This window comes from Gossypium hirsutum, chromosome A11 (genome assembly GCF_007990345.1).
Source record: "Gossypium hirsutum isolate 1008001.06 chromosome A11, Gossypium_hirsutum_v2.1, whole genome shotgun sequence".
Lineage (NCBI taxonomy): Eukaryota > Viridiplantae > Streptophyta > Magnoliopsida > Malvales > Malvaceae > Gossypium > Gossypium hirsutum.
In genome coordinates, this window is record NC_053434.1 from 15783208 (window position 1) to 15804760 (window position 21553).

The 21553-nt window shown below is 34.3% G+C and overlaps 2 protein-coding genes across 5 annotated transcripts; one reads left to right on the forward strand and one right to left on the reverse strand.

Annotated features, from left to right (window-relative positions):
- The first annotated feature begins 7573 nt into the window (after window positions 1-7573).
- LOC107924014 (MDIS1-interacting receptor like kinase 2) lies at window positions 7574-12043 on the forward strand. The gene is made up of 2 exons (XM_016854263.2): window positions 7574-11175; window positions 11293-12043. The coding sequence occupies exons 1-2, from the start codon at window positions 7878-7880 to the stop codon at window positions 11670-11672; spliced, it is 3678 nt and encodes a 1225-aa protein (XP_016709752.2). The 5' UTR covers window positions 7574-7877; the 3' UTR covers window positions 11673-12043.
- Window positions 12044-14327: 2284 nt separating this feature from the next.
- Window positions 14328-20071, reverse strand: LOC107924015 (protein PHOSPHATE STARVATION RESPONSE 1). Of its 4 annotated transcripts, none has more exons than XM_016854264.2 (8): window positions 19821-20071; window positions 17426-18062; window positions 17127-17325; window positions 16961-17037; window positions 16813-16852; window positions 15950-16007; window positions 15562-15631; window positions 14328-15166 (listed from the first exon to the last, which is right to left on the reverse strand). In XM_016854264.2, exons 2-8 carry the CDS (start codon window positions 18053-18055, stop codon window positions 14804-14806), a joined length of 1437 nt encoding a protein of 478 aa, XP_016709753.2. In that variant the 5' UTR covers window positions 18056-18062; window positions 19821-20071; the 3' UTR covers window positions 14328-14803. The 4 variants fall into 4 exon arrangements, with proteins under 4 accessions (XP_016709753.2, XP_016709754.2, XP_040937100.1 ...); XM_016854265.2 differs by having other exon boundaries at window positions 17426-18181; window positions 19821-20059; XM_041081166.1 differs by having other exon boundaries at window positions 17426-18184; window positions 19821-20059.
- Window positions 20072-21553: the final 1482 nt, after the last annotated feature.

Below are 21553 nucleotides of genomic sequence, written 5' to 3' on the forward strand. Positions count from 1 at the left end.
ACTGTTGATAGCATGGGTATTCTAGGAATTTTATTTGGGGAGGCTATTCGTTAGGGTATGGAGTAGCCATTCTGAAGGGGTACCCAAAATGGCTATTTTGGCCGTATTCCCAGTCTGCTTGTAATAGGCCATTCCATATAATAGCAAGTTTGTGAACCAAACATTTGAATTACTGTACCTCTTGGAATTAAGGCTGAACTCCAAACACAGCGTAAGTTCATGACAAAGCTGCAGGCAAAAGGTAGGGGCCACTATCAATGTTATTGTGACCAAAATGAGCAATGGACAAAAATAAAATAAAAGCCCAAGGTTTATAACTTATTCTATTGCTCCCGTGGAATGTGGTACAGCCCAATCTCTCGGGGGATGCTATCAAGACAAACAACTTGGGTTTTATTTTATTACTCCCACAACTTGTAGTAGAACCCTATCAACCATAGGTTTGGTAGGGTAGCAAACACAGTCCTTAGGTGCAACCTTACGAAACAAGGATGGCCCAGCTTAAGTCATGCCAAGATAAGGACACTTCAACCAATCAAGAGAGTGTTACATACTAACAAGTGAGTGATACACAAACCAATAGAGGGAATGACACAAATATACGTCACAACTGAGGAGGAATAAAGATTAGGTTTGACTATAAAAGGAGAACTGACTTTTAAGGATTCATTCTAGCTATGTATTGCCTTCTTTTGGATATCCTACAACCTTATCATCTACTATGTTTGAGGATAAAAATGATCTTATGATTATTATTGACAATATTTGATTAATAATCTAGTAATATAATTTTTAATTATTTCTAATTTTTTTATAACTATTGAAACATTATTTATATTTTAAAAATATTACAATATTTTTTTCATTAATTCAAGCATCAAAGAACGTCTCGAAGTATAAGCTTTGATGTCCCTATACCCCATATTGTTTTGTAAGCTTTCTATTTGAAATCTAGTTCGCAATCATTTAAACCCATCTATCTTTCAAAAAGATGTAAACAGTCATCTATACTCTCTGTTTTTCTAAAATATCCATATTTAATAGATATGTCCAACATAAATATATACACATACGAAAATGAACATTTTATAAGATAAATATTTATATCTAACCCCCAATTAAAATTTCAATAAGATACATTCATATAGTGGTAAGAAGGCAATAAATATTACATCCATGGTTTTTGCAGTGGAATTCGCCTTCATCACTAAGCCGATGGCTTATCACCTCTAAGGTTTCAAACAGTTAAAAACCAACAGAACAAAGTTAAACTCCCTTGATTTTGATTTATTTTCGCAGGGTGTTTGAATGAAATGGAAGTGGGATTCCTAATTGGTGATGTCAGCAGATGATCAACCATATCAGATTCCACAGTTTGGTCCATCTTTCAGTAGGTAAAGTGTGAAACAATAGTTGAGGGATCTCATACTGCAACTACGTGTCTTTGTTTTAAACATTAACTAAGGTAGAATACTATGCGCTTGTATTTTACATAGATGACGTGAGCGTTTGTATAGTTAAGTCATGATCCACAACAAGTTGAAATAATCAACGATTCCGCTTAGAATAGTTGATTATGTACTAGTCAATAACGTATTTAAAAAAAATAATTACAAAGCTCGGATTTCAACAATTTGAATATTTTTCTCTAATTTTTAACAGAAAGATCAAATTATTCTTTAATCTAATTTATATATAAGAATTAATTTATCTATTTTTTAAATAAAAAAAAATGTAATTTAACCCTAATACAAAAACTTCTATAATACTTTTACCCATAAAACATATACATCAAAAAGTATATAATCTCTCTAAATTTATTATATTGAGAAATTTTGGAACTTTGAATATTCAAAAATAAACTTTTATATTAATGTTAAATGAGGGATGTGAATGATAAATAACGTGTGAATTAATGAATGAGTTTTGAGAAATTTTGGAACTTTGAATATTCAAAAGTTGATTGTCACTTTCGTCTTGGCACCATCATCTTCATTCATGTTAACAAATAATTTCGATGCTCCAAGTCAAAGCCAAAGCTTAACCTAAATTTCATGCTTATAATATGGGAAGTAAGGATTAAGGAATATTTTCAACTTTCACCTTTTATATATTATTTCTTCCACCTCAACAAACCAAAAAAAAAGAAAAGAAATGTGATAATCAAATTATCAAATAATTTTACAAATAAAGAAAGATATTATTTATTACCCATTTTATTTGTGAGGTATTAGAAGAAGCAAAGTTGGACTAGAATATTACTTTATTAAAGAATTATATTTCACCAATATTATAAAAATTCATCTAATTTTAATTTAGTTCATAATATTGTTATTGCAATAATTTATAGATTATAATATATAATATCTTTCAACTTAGATGTTTGCAAATTTATAAATAATTTAGGCTTAATATAATATTTGGTATCTAAATTTGATATTTTTTTTAATTTAGTATCTAAATTTCTTTTGGCTCAAAACTGGTACTTGAATTTGACAAATTTTCATAATTTGGTACCTAGACTCAACACTTTTTCTTAATTTGGTACTTAATCTTTTTTTAGGTCCAACTTGGTACCTAAACTTGACTATTTTTCCTAATTTGGTACCTAATCTTTGTTTTATCTTATTTGGTACCTGAATTTGTCAAACGTTATACAAATTACTAACGATGTTATATTTTATGAGGTATCAAAAATAATCAAAGTAAAACCGACATATAGTAAATGATATGATATTTCTTTTTTCTATTTTAAATATTCAATTAATTTTAGTTTAATTTATTTATTTCATTTTATTAATTTAAAAAAATGAGTTTATTTTGTTTTGGGTTTTAAAATTTTTTTTCTTATTCAATATTTTATGCAATATTATTTCGTTAAGTATAATTCAATGTATAATTTTTTAACACGAATTTCCTCTAACAGTGACGATATTTTATAGCATAACATTAATTTTTTAATATCATTAGTGTTCTTAGGTAATTTGTATATCATTTAACAAGTTTGGGTACCAAACTGAACTTAAAAAATAGCTTAGGTACCAAATTAGGAAAAAGTGTTAAATTCGAGTACCAAATTGGAGCAAAAAAACTTAAGTACCAATTAGGAAAGTTTGTCAAGTTTAAATACTACCAAACTGGGCCAAAAAAATTTAAATATCAAATTAGAAAAAAAAATCAAGTTTTAAGCACCAAATGCAGCCAATAATTTATAAATTGTATAACAAAGTACATACACCTTTATATTCAAGATCATTGGGACATACAATTTAAGTCAAGGTAGTCGAATTTTGCAATGTTATCATTAAATATTGGGTGTAGTGTCAAGGCACAATATATTTTTTCGAGGAAAATATAAATTCAAATTTTAGAAATAATATTATTAAAAAATATAACTATAAATTTCGAATATTGCAATTATTGAGAAAATGATTAATAATCTTTCTTTAATTATTAAATATAACTGGGGAGTAAGATCGACTTAAGTTATGGTCTATTTGTTCTGGACCTAAGCGGCTGCCATTTGACTTTAGCTTTTTTTGTTTTGTTATTTATTTAAATTTAGTTCATATACATTGGTTTCTAGGGTATGATTAATAGACCACTAATACTAAAATGGGAAAAATAAATTTTATTCGATTTTTTTTATTACTTTTTTAGCACAATAACCATTAGAATATAATTAATTGGTTCTAATTAATCAATCTTATTAAATATGTTATGGTTTAAAAGTAATTAAAAAATAATATATATACAAGAATATAAATATATTATTGTCTTATTAAGTTAGAAGTACCATAGAAGGTTTTACATTAGAGGTCAGATTACATTTTTTTTCTATATTAAAAAATAGGTAAATTAATCTCTGTAAGTTAGATCAAATAGCAAATATATTTTTAATAGTAGAAATAGATGAAATTTCTAACAGAAATGATTAATTTACTAATTTATCTATTTTTTAACAAAAAATATAATATAATATAATTTAACTTCTTAATATAAGAATTTTCATGATACATTTTACCTCTTATTATTTTTTTTAAATATTTTCTCGTACATGCAACTAGGGAAGACTAAAGAATATGAAATCTGAAAATATGAAATCATTAATTAAAATTTCGGAAAGTCAATGCAAAGGAAAAATTGGACTATCAGCAAGATAGAGTTGTTGAAAAATAGGTTTGAAAACAGTGAAATTGTTCAGGGCTGAATTTTAAAAAGTTTCTTTAAAACAGATGGTTGTGATGTTTATAGCCATAAATATTATTATCCCATTGCTACATGTGTTTGGATTAGACAAGTTAAGTTATTCTTGAATTTTAATTACTCGGTTTTTTTCGCTATCATTAATTTCGGTTTGTTAGAGTGTGAATCCTTTTTACAAATCGATGAACACTTTAATGTAACTTTAAAAGTTAAAATTAAAAGACGAACTCTAACAAAATATAAAATTTATTTGAGAAAATAACTTCTCTATATTTTAATGAAACATCAACGTATACAAAGTATGTGTTTGATTTAGTACTTAATCTCTATTTAATAGAGAAAATAACAATAATTTTAATTAAAAATAATATTTTGATAGAATACGAATGCATACTAGAGGTGTGTTTAACCTACCTATTAATTTCTATTTATAGAAAAAATAACAATAGTTTGAATTCAAACTGAACAATAATACTTTAATAGGAATAACAAAGTTGTTTGTTTTAGAAGATCAACAACACCGCCAAAAGGGAAAGACAAAGAGCAGCAAGAAGAGGAAAGAAGAACTAAGGATAAAAAAGGTATCACATTTAAGAGCATAATTACAACTGCTAGTGCAAAGTGTAGCACTGCCTCTTGTCAGGTCCGCTAAGGTGGCGGGATCCTTGCCTTTTGCTCTTGCTAGCTCCACTATTGCAGCGAGGTCATCTGACAGTTAGCCTTCCCAATCATCTTCTGCCACTGTAATTGTTACAATAATCGCGCCACCTTCCTCGAGTCAAGTTATGCTTCTCCCTCCACCGTCGGGGAGGTCCACACAAACTGTACGTCATAATCCCAAAAATAAAACAAAATAATGTATAAACCATCTAAAAAATATTATTGTTTTAGAAAAAATAAAAAATAAAAAATATGAAAATGAAATTATTTTTATATAAATTTCATAATTTTTTATAATTTTTACAAAAAAGATAAACCAAAATAATGAAAGTATTGATTAGGCCAATAATTTTTTTTCTTAAAAAAATCAACAAAGTTTATATTTTATTCATAAATTGGAATACACACATTTTTGTTCAACCACTATCAAGAAAAATCTTCAAATGCAGAGCACAAGAAGTAAGTAAATTAAATTTCAGTAGTAAACTTTGAATCCAATTAAAATTTATTAATAATAAATTTTGAGAGTGCATCTTATTTTTCAAATGTAAAATAGGTACATAACCAATGACTCTTCATAAATAAATTGTCTCTCTTCTTAAAAGGTTCTTAAAAATTCTTATTCTTTTATTGCTTTCTTTATTTTTCCACTTCTAGTGGTGAGAATTTATTCCCGACAATCCCCTATGACTATTATTACAGTCCAATTTTCTACATTCACATTAAAGATTATATCTTTCAAATTTATTACATATTGTTACATTTTCTTCAGGGAATGGTTAGGTTCTGTGGTTAAAAACTTTTATTCAATCATAAATAATATTTTTTTCATGATATTATTATCGTAGGAGCACATTTGAATCATGAAAAGTTGAATAAGTTCTTTATTATAAGGTTCTCATCAATAGTATTTTTCATATAATTTTAATTGAGAACTTATTCTGAATATTGTAAAGTTATACTCACAATTTTAAAAAAAACTTACAACTTCAAGTGCATCCAACCGAGTTTTAGATAGATTTATCATATTTCATTGCTCAAAAGTAGATCTTTCACAGTCAAATATTTCGCTTTCAACCTTTTAACGGGGATGATGACAAAAGAAGATCACAGAGATAGTCACGATCAATTCAATTTATAACAAGAGAAATAAATATAAATCAATAACCCAATCCTCTTTTGATTCGTATGAAATACAATTTTTTCTCCATTCACAATCCCAATATGATATCTATTATAATGAATATATTTTAAAACTAATGCATTAACCATCACAAATTTTGTACTTTTTTAAATATTGATATATTAGCTCTTCTGGAGTTTTCAACTAATTTTGTACTATCAAATGTTAAAATAATATTTATTTGTTTTAGTACCAAATAAGATAAATATTTTCTATTTGTAATGATAGAATTCATTACTACATTCTCATATCCTTTTCTCCAAGAATATTAACAAAAATAAAATATTTGGGCATTCGTAATCTTTAATATCACATTGATAACATAGGTTATCTTTACCCTTTGAAGAGTTATTTTGATAAATTAAAACTTCTCCAAAGTTTCTATTTATCGGCATCATAAGTATAAATGAAGTAGAGATCTACTTCTAATAAAGTATATCAAAATTTATTTTAATCTTGATGAACATCCACTTAATAAAATATTCATAACAAAATCAAAATAATGAAAATTTTGATTAGGGGAGTAAATTGTTTTTCTTAAAAAATCAACAAAGTTAATATTTTTATAATTTTTTAATTTTCAAATGATGAAATTATTATATGATAATCATTTTTCACGTAACAAATATTAAACCAACCCAAAAAGCAATTTTCTATTTTAAAATCTACTATTCATTTAAAAATAAATAAATTATTAAAATAGTTATTTTTATTTTCTTTATGCTATATTTTAGTTATTTATGCCTGAAATGTCACGTTTTAGTCACTTACGTTAACATGTTGTAACATTTTAGTCATTGAGTTGTTAATTGTCATTAACGTAAGCTAACGTGGCACGTTCAATCATCATTTCAAACAAAAATTTTAAGTTAAATTATGTATAATTGATCCCCGTATTTTTTCGTTTTGAACAATTTATTTATTTTTCTTTTAGGTTTTTGAACTTTTCCTCTCTTTTTTTTCGATTCTCTTCTGATTCTCCCTCTATTTTTCCTCATTCTCCATCTCTATTGATGTAAAAGAAAAAAAATTAACTTTATCAAAATGAAAAAAATATATAGGGACCAATTGTATAATTTAATTTAAAATTTTCGTTTGACATGATGATTTAACGTGTTACATCAGCTTACCGTGACACCGTTAACGGAAATTAATGTTTAGTGACTAAAATGTTACAACACGATAACGTAAGTAGCTAAAACGTAATATTTTAAATATAAATGATTAAAAAACATAAATGACAAACTTTAATAGTTTACCTAAAAAAAAACTTATAAGCAATCGTGGTAGTTGTTCTTAACGAACTCAAACATCCGTCTATTTCATCCGATTTAGAGAGTTAAAATTATTCTAATATCTGCTTTCAGCAGGCTTTTCCTTCGTGAAAGTCGTTAATAATTGCCCAGATTAGACAGTACTAAACTATAGTTTTTCAATAAAAACCATGTGCCCTTTACCTAATTAAAGTAAAAAGAATCCTTCAAAATAAAATAAAATAAATAGAAAGAAGATTGAAAGTCAACTGAGCCAAAATCTTTCTTTTTTTTTTTAATTATTTTCGGCTTTGAAGGGCTGTGGCCTAAACGCGGATATTGGGTGGCAAATGGCGACTTCCCAGTCACCTTCCCAAGTCAAACTAAGAGATGTTTCTCTTTTCCATTGAACTACCATGATCTTATTTGGGGTGCTGTCTTTGGATTCATATTTAAAGCATATGGTACTGAGACACCAACTGAATTTAATGTTTATCCACCTACAAAACCAAAGTTTCTTCTTCAATTCTGAAGAAAACCCATTATAGATTTGTAATTTCATTGGCAAATAAAGCATGTCGGGTTTTCGAACTCCCTGTCTTGTTCTGTTCCATGTTGTTTTGCTTTCTTTACTTCCATTGAAGATCACATGTTCAGCAAGAACCCAAGCGGAGGCACTCGTCCGATGGAAGAACACCTTGTCATTTTCGCCACCTTCTCTCAATTCTTGGTCGCTGTCCAATCTCAACAACCTCTGCAACTGGACTTCCATTACCTGCGATGATGCCACTGGAACCGTCTCCCAAATCAACCTCTCCAACTCAAACGTGTCTGGTTCCATTTCTCAGTTCAACTTCACCCAATTCGCGAATCTCACGCGTTTCGACCTCAAAAACAACACCATGGATGGCCCGATACCGTCTGCGATAGGTACTCTGTCCCGGCTAGTTTTCTTGGATTTGAGCGAAAATGCATTTGACGGCGAAATACCAGTGGAGATAGGTCGTCTAAGGGAGCTTCAATATCTGAGCCTTTTCAACAACAGTCTCAATGGTACCATTCCTCCTGAAGTTAGTAATCTCCAAAATGTAAGGCACCTCGACCTTGGATTCAACTACTTTGTTTCTTCAGACTGGTCTGGTTTCTTACCCATGCCATTGTTGACACACCTCGGCTTAGCTTACAATGTGCTTGAATTGGAATTCCCTCAGTTTATACTCAGCTGCCATAATCTTACGTTCCTAGACTTGTCATTGAATAAGTTGATTGGTCCAATACCTGATTCACTTTACACCAATCTCAGCAAGCTTGAATTTCTCAATCTCACTGATAATGCCTTTGAGGGGCCATTGTCTTCCAATATTTCTAAGCTTTCCAAACTCATTGATCTTCAGTTAGCAACCAATCAGTTAAATGGTTCCATTCCTGAGAGTATAGGAACCATGTCTGATCTTGAAACGATTGAACTATTTGAAAATTCGTTTGGAGGGGAGATTCCATCTTCGTTAGGCCAATTGAGAAAGCTCAAGAAATTGGATCTCCACTCCAATGACTTAAATTCCACAGTCCCATCCGAGCTTGGTTCCTGTAATAACCTCACATTTTTGGCCTTAGCTGGGAATAAACTCAGTGGGGAGTTGCCCATGTCCTTGTCACAACTCACAAAATTAACCGACTTGGGTTTATCTGAAAATCAAATTTCTGGTGAAGTTCAATCATCTCTGGTTTCTAATTGGACCAAGTTGATCAGTTTGCAACTTCAAAACAATGATTTCATTGGGAATATTCCACCAGAAATAGGTCTATTGACTGAGCTCCAGATCCTCTTTCTCTATAACAATAACCTCTCAGGTTCAATTCCTTCAGAGATCGGGAACTTGAAATCCTTGATAATTCTAGACCTTTCTGGGAATCAGCTTTCAGGTCCGATTCCTCCGACGATATGGACTCTTTCAAACCTTGAAAATTTACAGCTTTTCTATAATAATCTGAACGGCACAATTTCACCAGAGATTGGAAACATGACATCCCTGCTATCTTTTGATGTTAACACAAACTCCTTGCATGGGGAATTACCCGACACCATTTCAAGCCTCACCAACTTAGAAGCATTCTCGGTGTTCACAAATAACTTGTCGGGGACCATTCCTCGGGATTTTGGGAAGAACAGTCCTCAGCTTTATTATGTCAGCTTCTCCAACAACAGCTTCCACGGGGAATTACCCCCTGAACTGTGCAGTGGCTATGCTCTTCAAAATTTCACAGTAAATGGAAACAACTTCACTGGGTCATTACCGGCTTGCTTGAGGAACTGTACGGATCTAAGAAGAGTCCGGTTTGATGGGAACCGATTTACGGGTAACATCACCAATGCATTTGGAGTCCATCCTGAGCTTGATTTTATTTCTCTTAGTGACAACCAATTTAGTGGTGAAATCTCGCCAGAGTGGGGGGAATGCCAAAATCTCACCAATCTGCAGATGGATAGAAACAGGCTTTCTGGTAGAATCCCTGCTGAGCTTGGGAAGTTGAGCCAGTTGCGTGTTTTAAACCTTGGGGCCAATGACTTGAGTGGGGATATTCCTTTGGAACTGGGAAATCTGAGCTTGTTGTTCAACCTTGATTTGAGGCAGAACCATCTCACTGGTAACATCCCTGGGATTGTGGGCAATTTAGCGAGGTTGGATTCTCTTGATCTATCGGGGAACCAGTTGATAGGAGAATTACCGGTGGAACTTGAGAACTGCGAGAAACTATTGAGCTTGAACTTGAGTCACAACAATCTAACTGGTGAAATTCCAAGTGAGCTTGGTAGCTTATCTTCTTTGCAGTATTTACTTGATCTCAGCAGCAATTCACTCTCAGGCTCAATCCCTCAAGACTTAGGGAGGCTTCGATCATTGGAGAACCTAAACGTTTCACACAATGATCTGTCAGGCAGAATTCCCACTTCATTGTCCTCCATGATTAGTCTCAATTCATTTGATTTCTCCTATAATGAGTTAACAGGTCAGATTCCAAGTGATGGGGTATTCCAAAACGCTTCTGGAAATGCTTTTGCTGGAAATTCAGGCTTGTGTGGTGATGTTGATGGATTTACACCTTGCAGTTCCAGTTCCATAGACAAGAAGTCCAACAACAGGAGGGTTCTTATCGCTATCATTGTTCCTATCTGTGGCATATTAATTCTAGCAGCAATTGCGGCTGGAGTGTTTGTGTGTCGCAGGCGAAACAGAATGCTTGATGAAGAGATTAAAGTGAGTAAAAGGACTGAGTTTTCTGAGTCTACCATTTGGGAAAGAGAAGGTAAATTTACATTCGGTGACATTGAAAGAGCCACTGAGGGCTTTCATGATAACTACTGCATCGGAAAAGGGGGATTTGGAACTGTTTACAAAGCAGAATTGCCCTCAGGTCAAGTAGTAGCAGTTAAGAAACTCAATTTTGCAGACTCTGCCGACATTCAAGTGGTGAATTTCAAGAGTTTTGAGAATGAGATCCGAATGTTAACCGAAGTTAGGCATCGGAATATCATAAAGTTGCACGGATACTGTTTTAGAGGAAGTGGCATATACTTGGTGTACGAGTACGTGAAAAGAGGTAGTTTGGGAAGTGTTTTGTATGGAACACAAAAGGGAGTGGAGCTAGAATGGGATACAAGGGTGAAAGTTGTGCAAGGATTGGCTCATGCAGTTGCTTACTTGCACCACGATTGCTCTGCACCAATTATACACCGAGACATATCATTGAACAACATCCTGCTCGAGAAGGACTACGAGCCAAGACTCTCTGATTTCGGCACCGCAAGGTTGTTGAGTCCTAACTCATCGAACTGGACTGCAGTTGCTGGCTCTTATGGGTACATGGCACCAGGTTAGCAAACAATTTACTTCCATTGGAATGCTGCTTTGGCAGTGTTGTTTCTTATTTTCTTCTTAGTTTTCATCTGAAATGTGATTGTTGACATTGTTTAATGTTCTGCTCTTTCAGAGCTTGCACTCACAATGAGGTTCACAAGTAAATGCGATGTTTACAGCTTTGGAGTGGTGGCATTAGAGATTATGATGGGAAAGCACCCTGGAGAGTTATTGAACTCCCTGTCATCAGTAAAACTGTTATCAGACAATAAAGAATTGATGCTCAAGGATTTGCTAGACCAACGACTTCCACTTCCTAGCAACCAAATAGAAGAGGAAGTCGTATCGGTTTTTGAAATAGGCTTAGCATGCACATCTTCAGTGCCAGAGTCACGACCCACCATGCGTTCGGTGGCACAAGAATTATCTACAAGAACGCAGGATTACTTGGATGAGCCATTGGGAAGAATAACCATTAGCAAGCTATTAGCTTTGGGTAATAGAACAAGATAAAGAATAGTCAGGTTTCCTTCTGGGGAGGAAAAGGCTTAGTTACATAAGGAGGCTGGAATTCGAATCCAAGCTTATTGCACGTACGGAGCTCAATCCCAAGTTCGTTTTTCTTACATTTTTGTTATTAAAGCAGATATTCTTGTATCATATTTTTGTTGTTTTATAGAATGAATGTATTGTACATTTGATCCCATTTATAACCAATAAGTTGTAAAGGTAATTGGGTGAAGAACAAAGCTGGATAGACCCCAGGGTGGGAACTGATGATCCACTCGCTTTATCTGAATGCTTTCGACCTACCAAATACCAAATTGCAAGGTGCAAAGTTGGAACATTTTTGTACATAAACTTTTGCTTTTCTAGCGTGGAAACTTCAATCTTTGTAGCTTTCTGAATTAGATGACAGATTAAATAATATATGGTGGGGTAAGTAAGAAGTAGGATCGTCTTTTAATTATTAGTCACTGGTCAGGAATTGACTTTTAAATTTCAGCTTGAACATTATTGTCCACTTGCCTTAGAGAGTGCGTGTGCTGTCCTTTCTAGTTGACCAATCTTGCTTTAGTTAATGGTTTATGTCAATTTTATGTTATGCAAATATAGAAACAGAAGGGCTTGAAATACTAATGGTTTGAATTTATACTGCAACATGCCTTTGTACGGCTAGGTGATCAAAAGTGAATTAGAAGTCGTGTTCTGATGTATGGACCAAATTATTTCAGTTCACATGGCATTGCCTACTCATAAAGATTTAAAAGTAAGATAACATTGTAGTGTCAAATAATGTAATTAATTCAATTTAAAAATCACCCGAAGACTGTTTAGAAGGATTTAGCTTAGGGATACCTCGAAATTCAAGTCCCTGAGTACCATCATCAGTATCCTTCCCCTTCACCTGTTGCTTCAAAGCGTCATTGGCGTCGCATGAAGGCGGTTCGGTTCCTTCAAAAGTGGAGGAACCTTTATCATCACTCTTCACCTGTGACTCAACCCCCACTTCAAACTTTAGAGCATTCACCCTTGTCCCATTAGCAGGACCCTTGGAGGACGATGAACCATCCCCCTTTGCTCCCTCAACCACCTCAATATCTCTATGACTAGCCGACTTACCTGTCTTACTTGGTCTTTGCCTCGGTCTTTTCGGCAATGGTACTCGCAACCACTCACCAAATTGCAAGTCGGCCTCCTCCATTCCTTCAGTCAGTTGAAGTTTTGCATGCTTCTACTGAATGGCCAATTAATCCACAACCATAGCAAAAATTCGATAGCCGTTCATATTTTACCATTAAGAGGCCCCGTCTGAGTACCCATTTTGACCACCCTCTGAAGCGGCTTAGTGATATCCAACCAAACTCGCACCCTGATATATTCTCCCCACCCACCTTCTCTGTCACGCCAGTCAATAGCCATCACCTCTCCTACTGCCCCTCTCAGCAAGCCTGTTCATCCAACCTAATGGTACATTGTAAAACCGAATCCAAAATGGCACCAGTGAAAAATCATAGTCCCTAGGACTAAAAGATGGCTCGTAATCTTTCTACACAAACAACATTTTATCAAAACTCCAAGGTTCTAGGTCCATTATCTTCTTCTTATCCTTTTTCGAACCGAATTTGACTAGCAACGTATTAGAGTTTAGATAAATAAAGGTTACCTCATCATCGGTATACCAAACATTCTTGAACACTCGCACCAAGGCATCTCTGTTAAAAGCAACATCAGTAATCAACTTCCCTACTGCCCAATTCTCAGAACCCAGTTGCACCGAAAACTCATCTTTGATACCAAAAGAGACTTCCTCCCCCTCAGCACCAGTCAAAGTAAGCCTCTTAAGCAAATGGTTAGTCTCGTCTGCCATTGTTAACTCAGGATGCCGTCGAACGCAAGAAAACTAGTGGAAGAAACCAGTCAAAACTCTACAACTTATTATTGGAAGAATACAATAACGCAAACAGCAAGTTATGTTTACCACAACCCTACCAAAACAAAGACCATCACAAGCCCAACATTCTGCCTCTAACACACTACAGCCCAATGAATATTACAAACAAAGACGATCAATAAATTTTCCTTATCAGCCCAAGCCTGTTATTAGTAACTCAAATCCAAAGCAAGTCAATTGCCGGCTTAATCCAAGAAAAGTCAAAACGAAGAATAGCTTGGCGGATGAGGTACCCAATCAACCACAAACATTGTTCATTGCATCGGAAACCCCGGCCACAACTCCCACCATATTCAGTATTGTTATAGTTGTTGGAGGGATTAGGAGGGGTGGTCCATTTCAAGAGGTAAGAGCTTACTGAACTCGGTGTCGTGGACAACTTTCGTTGTTACGGTGAAATTGATTTCTCCTACAATGAGTTAACAGGCTCGATCCCCAGTGATGGAGTATCCCAAAACGTTTCTGGAAAATGCTTTTGTTGGACTCATGCTTGTGTGGAGATATTGATGGATTAACACATTGCAGTTTAAGTCCCAAGTCCAACAATAGGTAGGATTCTTATAGCTATCATTGTTCTTATCTGAGGCATATTTAATTCTAGCAACGATTGCTGCTGCAACTTTTGCAACATCTCTATCCGCCTTTCTGAAGAAGAGAAAAAACCATACACTAGTCCAATGGCTTACCATCATTATCATATAAGCTGGAAATAATGAAACAAAGGGTCAAATGCCGTTTATATTATTTATCTACATAACACACTGGATAATAGTTCTAATTGTCCCTTTACTCAGATGGAAATAAAATACTAAAAAAAATACAATACATTGGAGCCATGTACAAATCTCCGAATGGGGAATATCATTCACATCTTCCAACATGTTTAAGATATGTATATTCCCTAAAAAATTGGGCTCCTTCACTGCCTTACCTAATGCAATTTCACTTGAGGATGTTGGAGACTTTGATACTCAAAACTCAAACATTTTCATAAGCTTTTTTTTTTTGTTTTGTTTTGTTTTTTTCCAACTAAATACCCGAGTGCTTAAGCAAATTTGTTTACAAGGACTTAACAAGAAGGAAGAGGACCTTAAAACTTCAAAAGCTCTAACCTTACCTCAACTTGGTCTATCCTACTATTAAGTTCATCCATGAAATAGTATGCTACTCAGTTCCAAGCTGTTATAACTTATTCTTCGATTCGTGAACGCTTTGCGGCTAGTTCTGGACTCGTCTCAGAAACCCGGGCTTTGGTTTTCTCTAGATCACCAGCTTCAGTTGCCATATCCTCTCCACCCATTTCTCGTGAACTTCTCTCCAGCATGGACTTGGCATTATTAACAGTGCCAGTTCCAGAATCTAAATGATCCCTCTGGGAGGATTCCAGTTCACTTTTTGTTGGAGCCTCTTTGGTAGCATCTGAAGTAGCTGCTGGATTCTCCGGGTTAGAAGATGATACCTTCAGCTTATCTAAACCTGACTTTTGCTTCTCAAACATCATTTGGAGGTACCTCCCTTGTTCTTCTATTCGCAACTGCAAATTTCTTTGAATCTGCAGAAGAAAAATAGAAAACAAAAATAATCCATAAACATTACACCAATAGACCCCATAGAAAGAATTTGAAACATCGATGAGTGAAGGGTTCATTGACAACTTTGACTATAATTGGTGCACACCTCCACAAGGCGTAATGGATCATTACAAACATCTCTTTAACTGACTATAATAGCAAAAGCCAGTATCCTACAAAATAAATTCTAGATAGCAGGTCCCATCCTAAGAATAATAAGTGATTTACATATAATATGATGACTCAGCAATAGCAATACCCTTGTCTAAAATGCCCATAACTGATAGGTATAATGCATAATATCCAACTGAAAAGCGTACGAAAGAACAGTTTCCTTTAAAAGGGAGAAAAGAAGTTTTTCTGTTCAAATTCATACCTCAAGCTGTTCATGCAACCGCTTCTGGACTTCCATCTGTAACCGCAAAGCTTCAGTGATTCCCATACCACTGTTCCAGTTCAAAAATAAATTAAGCAAATCAACTGGCTGAAGCTTCATTAGACCTTGATATTAGGTACATAACGTAATGTCCTTAGGGATTCCATTTGGAGTTTTCTATAATTAAATCTTAGCAAAATGCAACCCCAGTCATTCATAAAAACAAAGATCTAAATAATTACTGAGTATACTTCTCAGACTCTATTAAAGCACACGGTGTGTAAAAGCAGAAGCTCAGAAATGCCACTGATGCAATTCATTAAGCCAGAAAAAAAGATACCATGCAGTATTAATTAGACATCATTGGAAATCACTAAAAATTACTTACGTTTTCAAGTCCAGAGATGATATTTCTTCCATGGAAGTCAATTTTTTCTCAGAGGATCCTGCAAGCAAGATTCATTATTTCAGCTAGATAGACAATGCCATCCCCAAAGCATACTTTTAGACATTTTGACAATCCAACACACATAAGTTATTTATATGTGTTATGATCCAAATAAGCAAAGTATCTGTTGAGAAGTAGACATGTGCTTTATAAACATACTTGCAATTTTGTATATTATTCATCTACATAAGTGTGTGTGGAACCCTAGGGATACACGCCGATTCCATATTTTTATCTTGATTCTAATCTTAAAATTGTCCATGTCAACTACAAAAAGTAACCAGTTCCATGGATAAATCAAGGAGAGGCAGAAAGTGAGCAAATGAAGAAAAACATTTTCACCAGACAGCTGAGATTCTGGAACCGGTTAAACCAGATGGAGAAAAAAAATCATCTCCACTTCATTAATGAGGACAAGATGGACCATACACCTCTCAAGTCTCAAAGATCCATCCATCCATTCACTTAAATTGCTACAACCTTCAATGGGAGGTGAGGATTGTTGAGTGCAATGTAGACATGCATAATAAAATTTCAGTGGACAGCTAAAGATTCTAGAACCAATTAACTGAATTAAAAAAAAAAAAATGATCCACTTCATGGTGAGGACAATATGGACTATAAAGCTCTCAACAATCCCCCTCAATCCTAACATAAGTCACTAAGAGAAAACATAGAACAAATATCAGGAATAAACCACCCTTTCTAAACATGTATATTTTAAAATAAAGAAAAACAGGCAATAGATGCATTCTTGCAGAGAAGTACATGAGAAAGAAATTTAAAGGGAGCTTGACATATACCTTCTGATGACTCTGGTCTGTATCTAGCTGTCCTATATTTCTGCGGTTAAGAGAGTGATATCTCCAGTTAAAAGGATGATCTAACCAGTGTCTTGTACCACACATTTGAAAGAAATTATTTTAATAATTAAAAGAAAGGTGCATTTACCTGCAAGTGACTTTTAACATGGTAAATAGTCAAGCCGTCAACTTTCATAAGCTTCAACACGCCCTTTGGAGTAGCTCCTGTAAGTTGAAAATACCAACTGAATTGAAACATAACATAAGCCTAATGACTTTTGGAAACAATTTCATGAGAACTGAAAGTTACACACTTTCACTGCCTCCCAATTGGTTGACAGCTTCAACAAAGGCTTCATGAAGTTCTGGAGTCCACCGCATTCGTGGCTTTGCTGGGGCATTATTTGCTGATGAAGAGGGGTTTACAACACGGAGATTTTCTACAGATGGAGAAGGAAGCTGCTGATTCTGAGTAGGCATGGTTGTGCATGGTTTTGCCACCTGACATGCCATCTGAAGCAACAAGAAGGGAAATACGAAAAGATAAACAATGCCAAAAGGTATTAAGTTAGCTGGTTAAGCTTTATGTTCCATAGTATGAAAGCATCCACACCTTCGGTTCCAGATTCGTGACATTGTCAACAAGAAGCTCATTCCAATTGGAGGTCAATGCATCATCACAAGTGATAAGCTGGTCTGCCCATTCCTGCCAATCATTTTGTTTGCTGAAGTCCTCAGATCTCTGAATGTTTTCTACTTGACCACTCTGGACAGGGGTGCTTACAGGAAAATCAAGAAAATCTGGATCTGTACACCAAGAACCACTATTTTCTTTGTTGCAACAACTTGGTATTGTAGGTTGTGGCAGCAGTGAACTTGACGATTGTGATAATGGCAGTGATGCAGTATCAGCTGGCGACTGAGAAATGAAAGGACTATTTCTAGAATGCTTTTCATTTGGTAATACAGATGAGTAATGAAGATCACTTGAAAATCCAGAGGATGATGAAAATATGTGACCAACTACCCCATTATTGGTAGGTACACGAGTTGCATGGACCTGAGGCCTAGTCGTCAGTTCCCTTTCTGAAGGTACCTGTTGAATGTCAGGCAACTTTTGGTATGTCCCTTCCAAATGTGTTGATGGGATGGACAAAGATGATGACAATCCCCCGGATACCCCAAGGTTACTAAGCTGGCTTGCACCTGATCTCTGAATGGATAAAGCAGGTCGTGCCTCCATGGTTGTGCTTAAATTAAAAATGAGGGTGTCAATTGTTTGGTCAATCAATATTTAGCTTAATTGGCAGAGTTCATACTGTTTCAAACAAATCAAAGAAGCTCCAGAAAGCACCCTTGTCAGTTATTGCTGCTTGCAAATGCCCACAAGGTCACAACTTTTCACATCAGTAAATATGATCAAAAAGATAATGGATGTATATGGAAAAACATCAACGCCAGAAAACTCCTAGGAAATACTGGTACCAAACTTAAGCTGAACAGGGAAATAAGAAGAAAATAAGTGCTTACATGCATTGTTAGTGATCATGTTAAACAAGAAATGGACGCCAACAAAGGACTTAAGTTGGATCAAAAAAAATTCCCAATGCAGCACAAGATCACGCTTGTTAGACAACTAAATAATCTAGAAATTTATTATATAGTTTTTACATTTTCAATGTAATTTGTATTTAGGAAATTATTAGGGCATTTAAGGTTATATGTGGTATTTCAATTTTATTGGTGTTTAGGAAGTAGCTTAAATGGACTCATGTTATTTCAATTTCTGGTAACTTCCAGTTACTGTGATATTATAAGATGACATTAGACTTCAGAGTGTCAAGATTTCAATTGCCCAGTTTCTCCCTGTTCCACTCGCCTATTCCTCTGTCTTTCCATTCTACTCCTCTCCCTTCTCCAGAAAATTTCTCTCTATTATCTACTTTTTAAGTGCTCTTTCATTGCTTGTTTTATATCATAATTCTAAATACAGCACAAAAGTAAAGAAGAAAAATTGCAGAGACTCCATCTGGGGCATTAGCCACATAAGTATGAACTATGAAGTAAACAAATATTATAATCTCATAAAGCACAGGAAGACAGCCATTACAGCAGAATCAAGTTTGCATACCAGAAAACTAAAAAAACAGACAAACGAAAGGAACCAAGCATTGATCTATTATTAACTCATAGTATCTTTGTAAAGTGGAAATTATGATGATTCCACCCTTGAAGCCACTTAAGATGAGAATATCTATAACCTGTGCGCTGATATTGTGATGACAGAATCTATATCAAAACTGCACAAGATTGTGACACAGCCAGCCCTTGACTATGTACGAGATGCAACATCTAACTCTCTCTTTACAGTTTCCTTCATCACCAAGAAGGCTCAAGCTAACTTCATTACTCCAACATGCACTATTTTCCTATGTGGCTATCTCTACCCTTCAATATGCTTCATATTTAGCTTTGAAGTTCCAAAAATCTTACCATATATCAATAAAAATGGCATTTCAAGAATAAAAGTTATACAACCCCCTTTATCCACAATGGTCCATCAATCCAATCAACCTTAAAATACCTATACTTAACCAGGCCAGCATTTCATATTTCAGGGACCATTCAATTTATATGAAAATACTAAATTTTCACACACACACACACACACAAAAAAAAGGCATGTAAAGCTTTTACATAAAATCATCATACACAAATTCCACACCTAAAAAATTAATAAGCGACAAAAATAAAACATCAGAAAATCTAAAAAGCAAAAACAAAATAAATTGAAAATGCGAATTTCAGCCAAAAAATCCATAAATCCCAACATGCAAAGTATAATATACCCCAAAAAATTCGAGAAAACCCAGCTCAATTTCAAACCTAAACATCTTCAACAAGCACCCAAATTTACCAGAAATTTTATTAAATAAAAAAATTAGAACTTTTACCTCCAAAAATGGCAATTTGAGCGAAAACAAGCAAATGGGTAAATCGATTCTTACCTAAAAACTTGATAGAAACCTCAGAGGATTGAAACCCACAAAAAAGAATCGAATCCCAAAATTTGGGTCACAGCAAGAAAGAAGGATTGTGCGGGAAATTATTCTAGTATCTATAAGCGGGCTTTTTTTTTTGTTTCTTTAAATTCCGTCACCGGCGTAGGCCCAACAAGGAAGTGAACGGTGACGAAGTGCGATTTTGCCTCGTCTCTTGGCCCTTTCTGCCACTTTCTGCCACTGAAGCTAATAAGAAAACAAACAGTATAAAGTCTCACGAGCCTTTCGTGGCGCGTGTAATACAACCTCACTGAAGACTCTGGGGAATTGTTGAAAATAGCCGGAAATTAGATGTGGGGCCCCCATGATGGTCTACGTGGACGGTGCTGATGGATGGGCTGGAAGAATGCTGATGGGTGGCACGTGGGCATTAACGTTGTTCGCACGATTAGGGATGTGAGGTCCTTCTCAGTGGCTAAAATTGGGGCCCTCCGCATTTTCTCTCCTTTTTTGTTTTAAATTAACTTAAAGCCTTTTTAAATAAATAAATAAAATAAATTGGGAGAGTTTCTCTGGTATGGCATCTCAGACAGAAACGTGGTCCATAAGAATTTATATATTACGTGTCCAAAGACGAATGGTTCTTTTATTTATTGAACTGAATAACAAACACAGTCAACCACCATACCACTTTTCCGTCTTAGTGGTAACTACTGAGCTTGATTTTAAATAAAATTTGGGTAAACTGCACATAAGGGCACTAAATATTTGTAAGTTTGCGTTTTTGGTTATTCAACTTTAAAAAGTTATAAGATGATCATTAAACTATTTGAAAGTTTTTATTCAAGTCATTGAGCTATTGAAATCATTGTTGTATGGTTTTTTCAATTCCCACCACCTGCACCAATCGGAAGTTCTTATTCCCTTTCTCTTTTACAGATTAATTTTTTTTATGAAACAACTTTGAACGTCACGAATCTACGAATCAAAGTCCAAACAGTTTTCTTTTTCGATCTTCAACACTGATCGTCAAATCGGTTTGGATTTAAGATATGTTCTTCTACTTGTTAATGGATACATATCCACCATATCACTTAGAGCTTGCTAACCAAACTTTTAAAGAAAAACTTATCACTCTAATAACTTAAATAAAACTTTTAAATAGTTCAATGAAAATTTTTAAATAGTTTAATGACCATTTTCTAACTTTTTGAAGTTGAGTGACCAAAACATAATCTTATTAATAATTTAGTAACATTGGGTGTAGTTTACTCATAAATTTTTTAATTTAAATGGGGTAAACTAGGCCATTAGTCACTAAACTATGGGTAAGTTTTTGTTTTAGTCACTTAACTAAAAAACTTACAATTTGATCACTGAACTATTCAAAAAATTTCATTTAAGTCATTGGACTATTAAAATCGATGATATTCGACTTTCTCTGTTCGCATTGCCTATACCGACTGAAAGCTCTCTTTCCCCTTCTCTTCTACAATTCAGTGTTGTTTTTCATGAAATAACTTTGGATGTCACACGAACCTACAAACTAAAATTCAAACAGTTTTTTCTGTGATCTCTAACACTGGCTATCAAATTGACTTAGATTTAAGGTATGTTCTTCTACTCGTCGATAGGTACTGATCTATCATATTGATCATTGAATCGCACTTGAAACTTGTTGGTGGAACTTTAAAAACAAAAAATTAACAGTCTAGTGGCTTAAATAAAAATTTTTGAAT

Bases quoted from the DNA above. Each gene is read 5' to 3' on its own strand.
- LOC107924014 (XM_016854263.2), top strand. From the start codon at position 7,878: ATGTCGGGTTTTCGAACTCCCTGTCTTGTTCTGTTCCATGTTGTTTTG. The intron at 11,176-11,292 runs GTTAGCAAACAA...CTGCTCTTTCAG, and splicing joins TTATGGGTACATGGCACCAG to AGCTTGCACTCACAATGAGG.
- LOC107924015 (XM_016854264.2), bottom strand. From the start codon at position 18,055: ATGGAGGCACGACCTGCTTTATCCATTCAGAGATCAGGTGCAAGCCAG. The intron at 17,326-17,425 runs GTGTGGATGCTT...TTGTTGCTTCAG, and splicing joins TCACGAATCTGGAACCGAAG to ATGGCATGTCAGGTGGCAAA. The intron at 15,167-15,561 runs GTATGAATTTGA...TTTCTTCTGCAG, and splicing joins GGTTGCATGAACAGCTTGAG to ATTCAAAGAAATTTGCAGTT.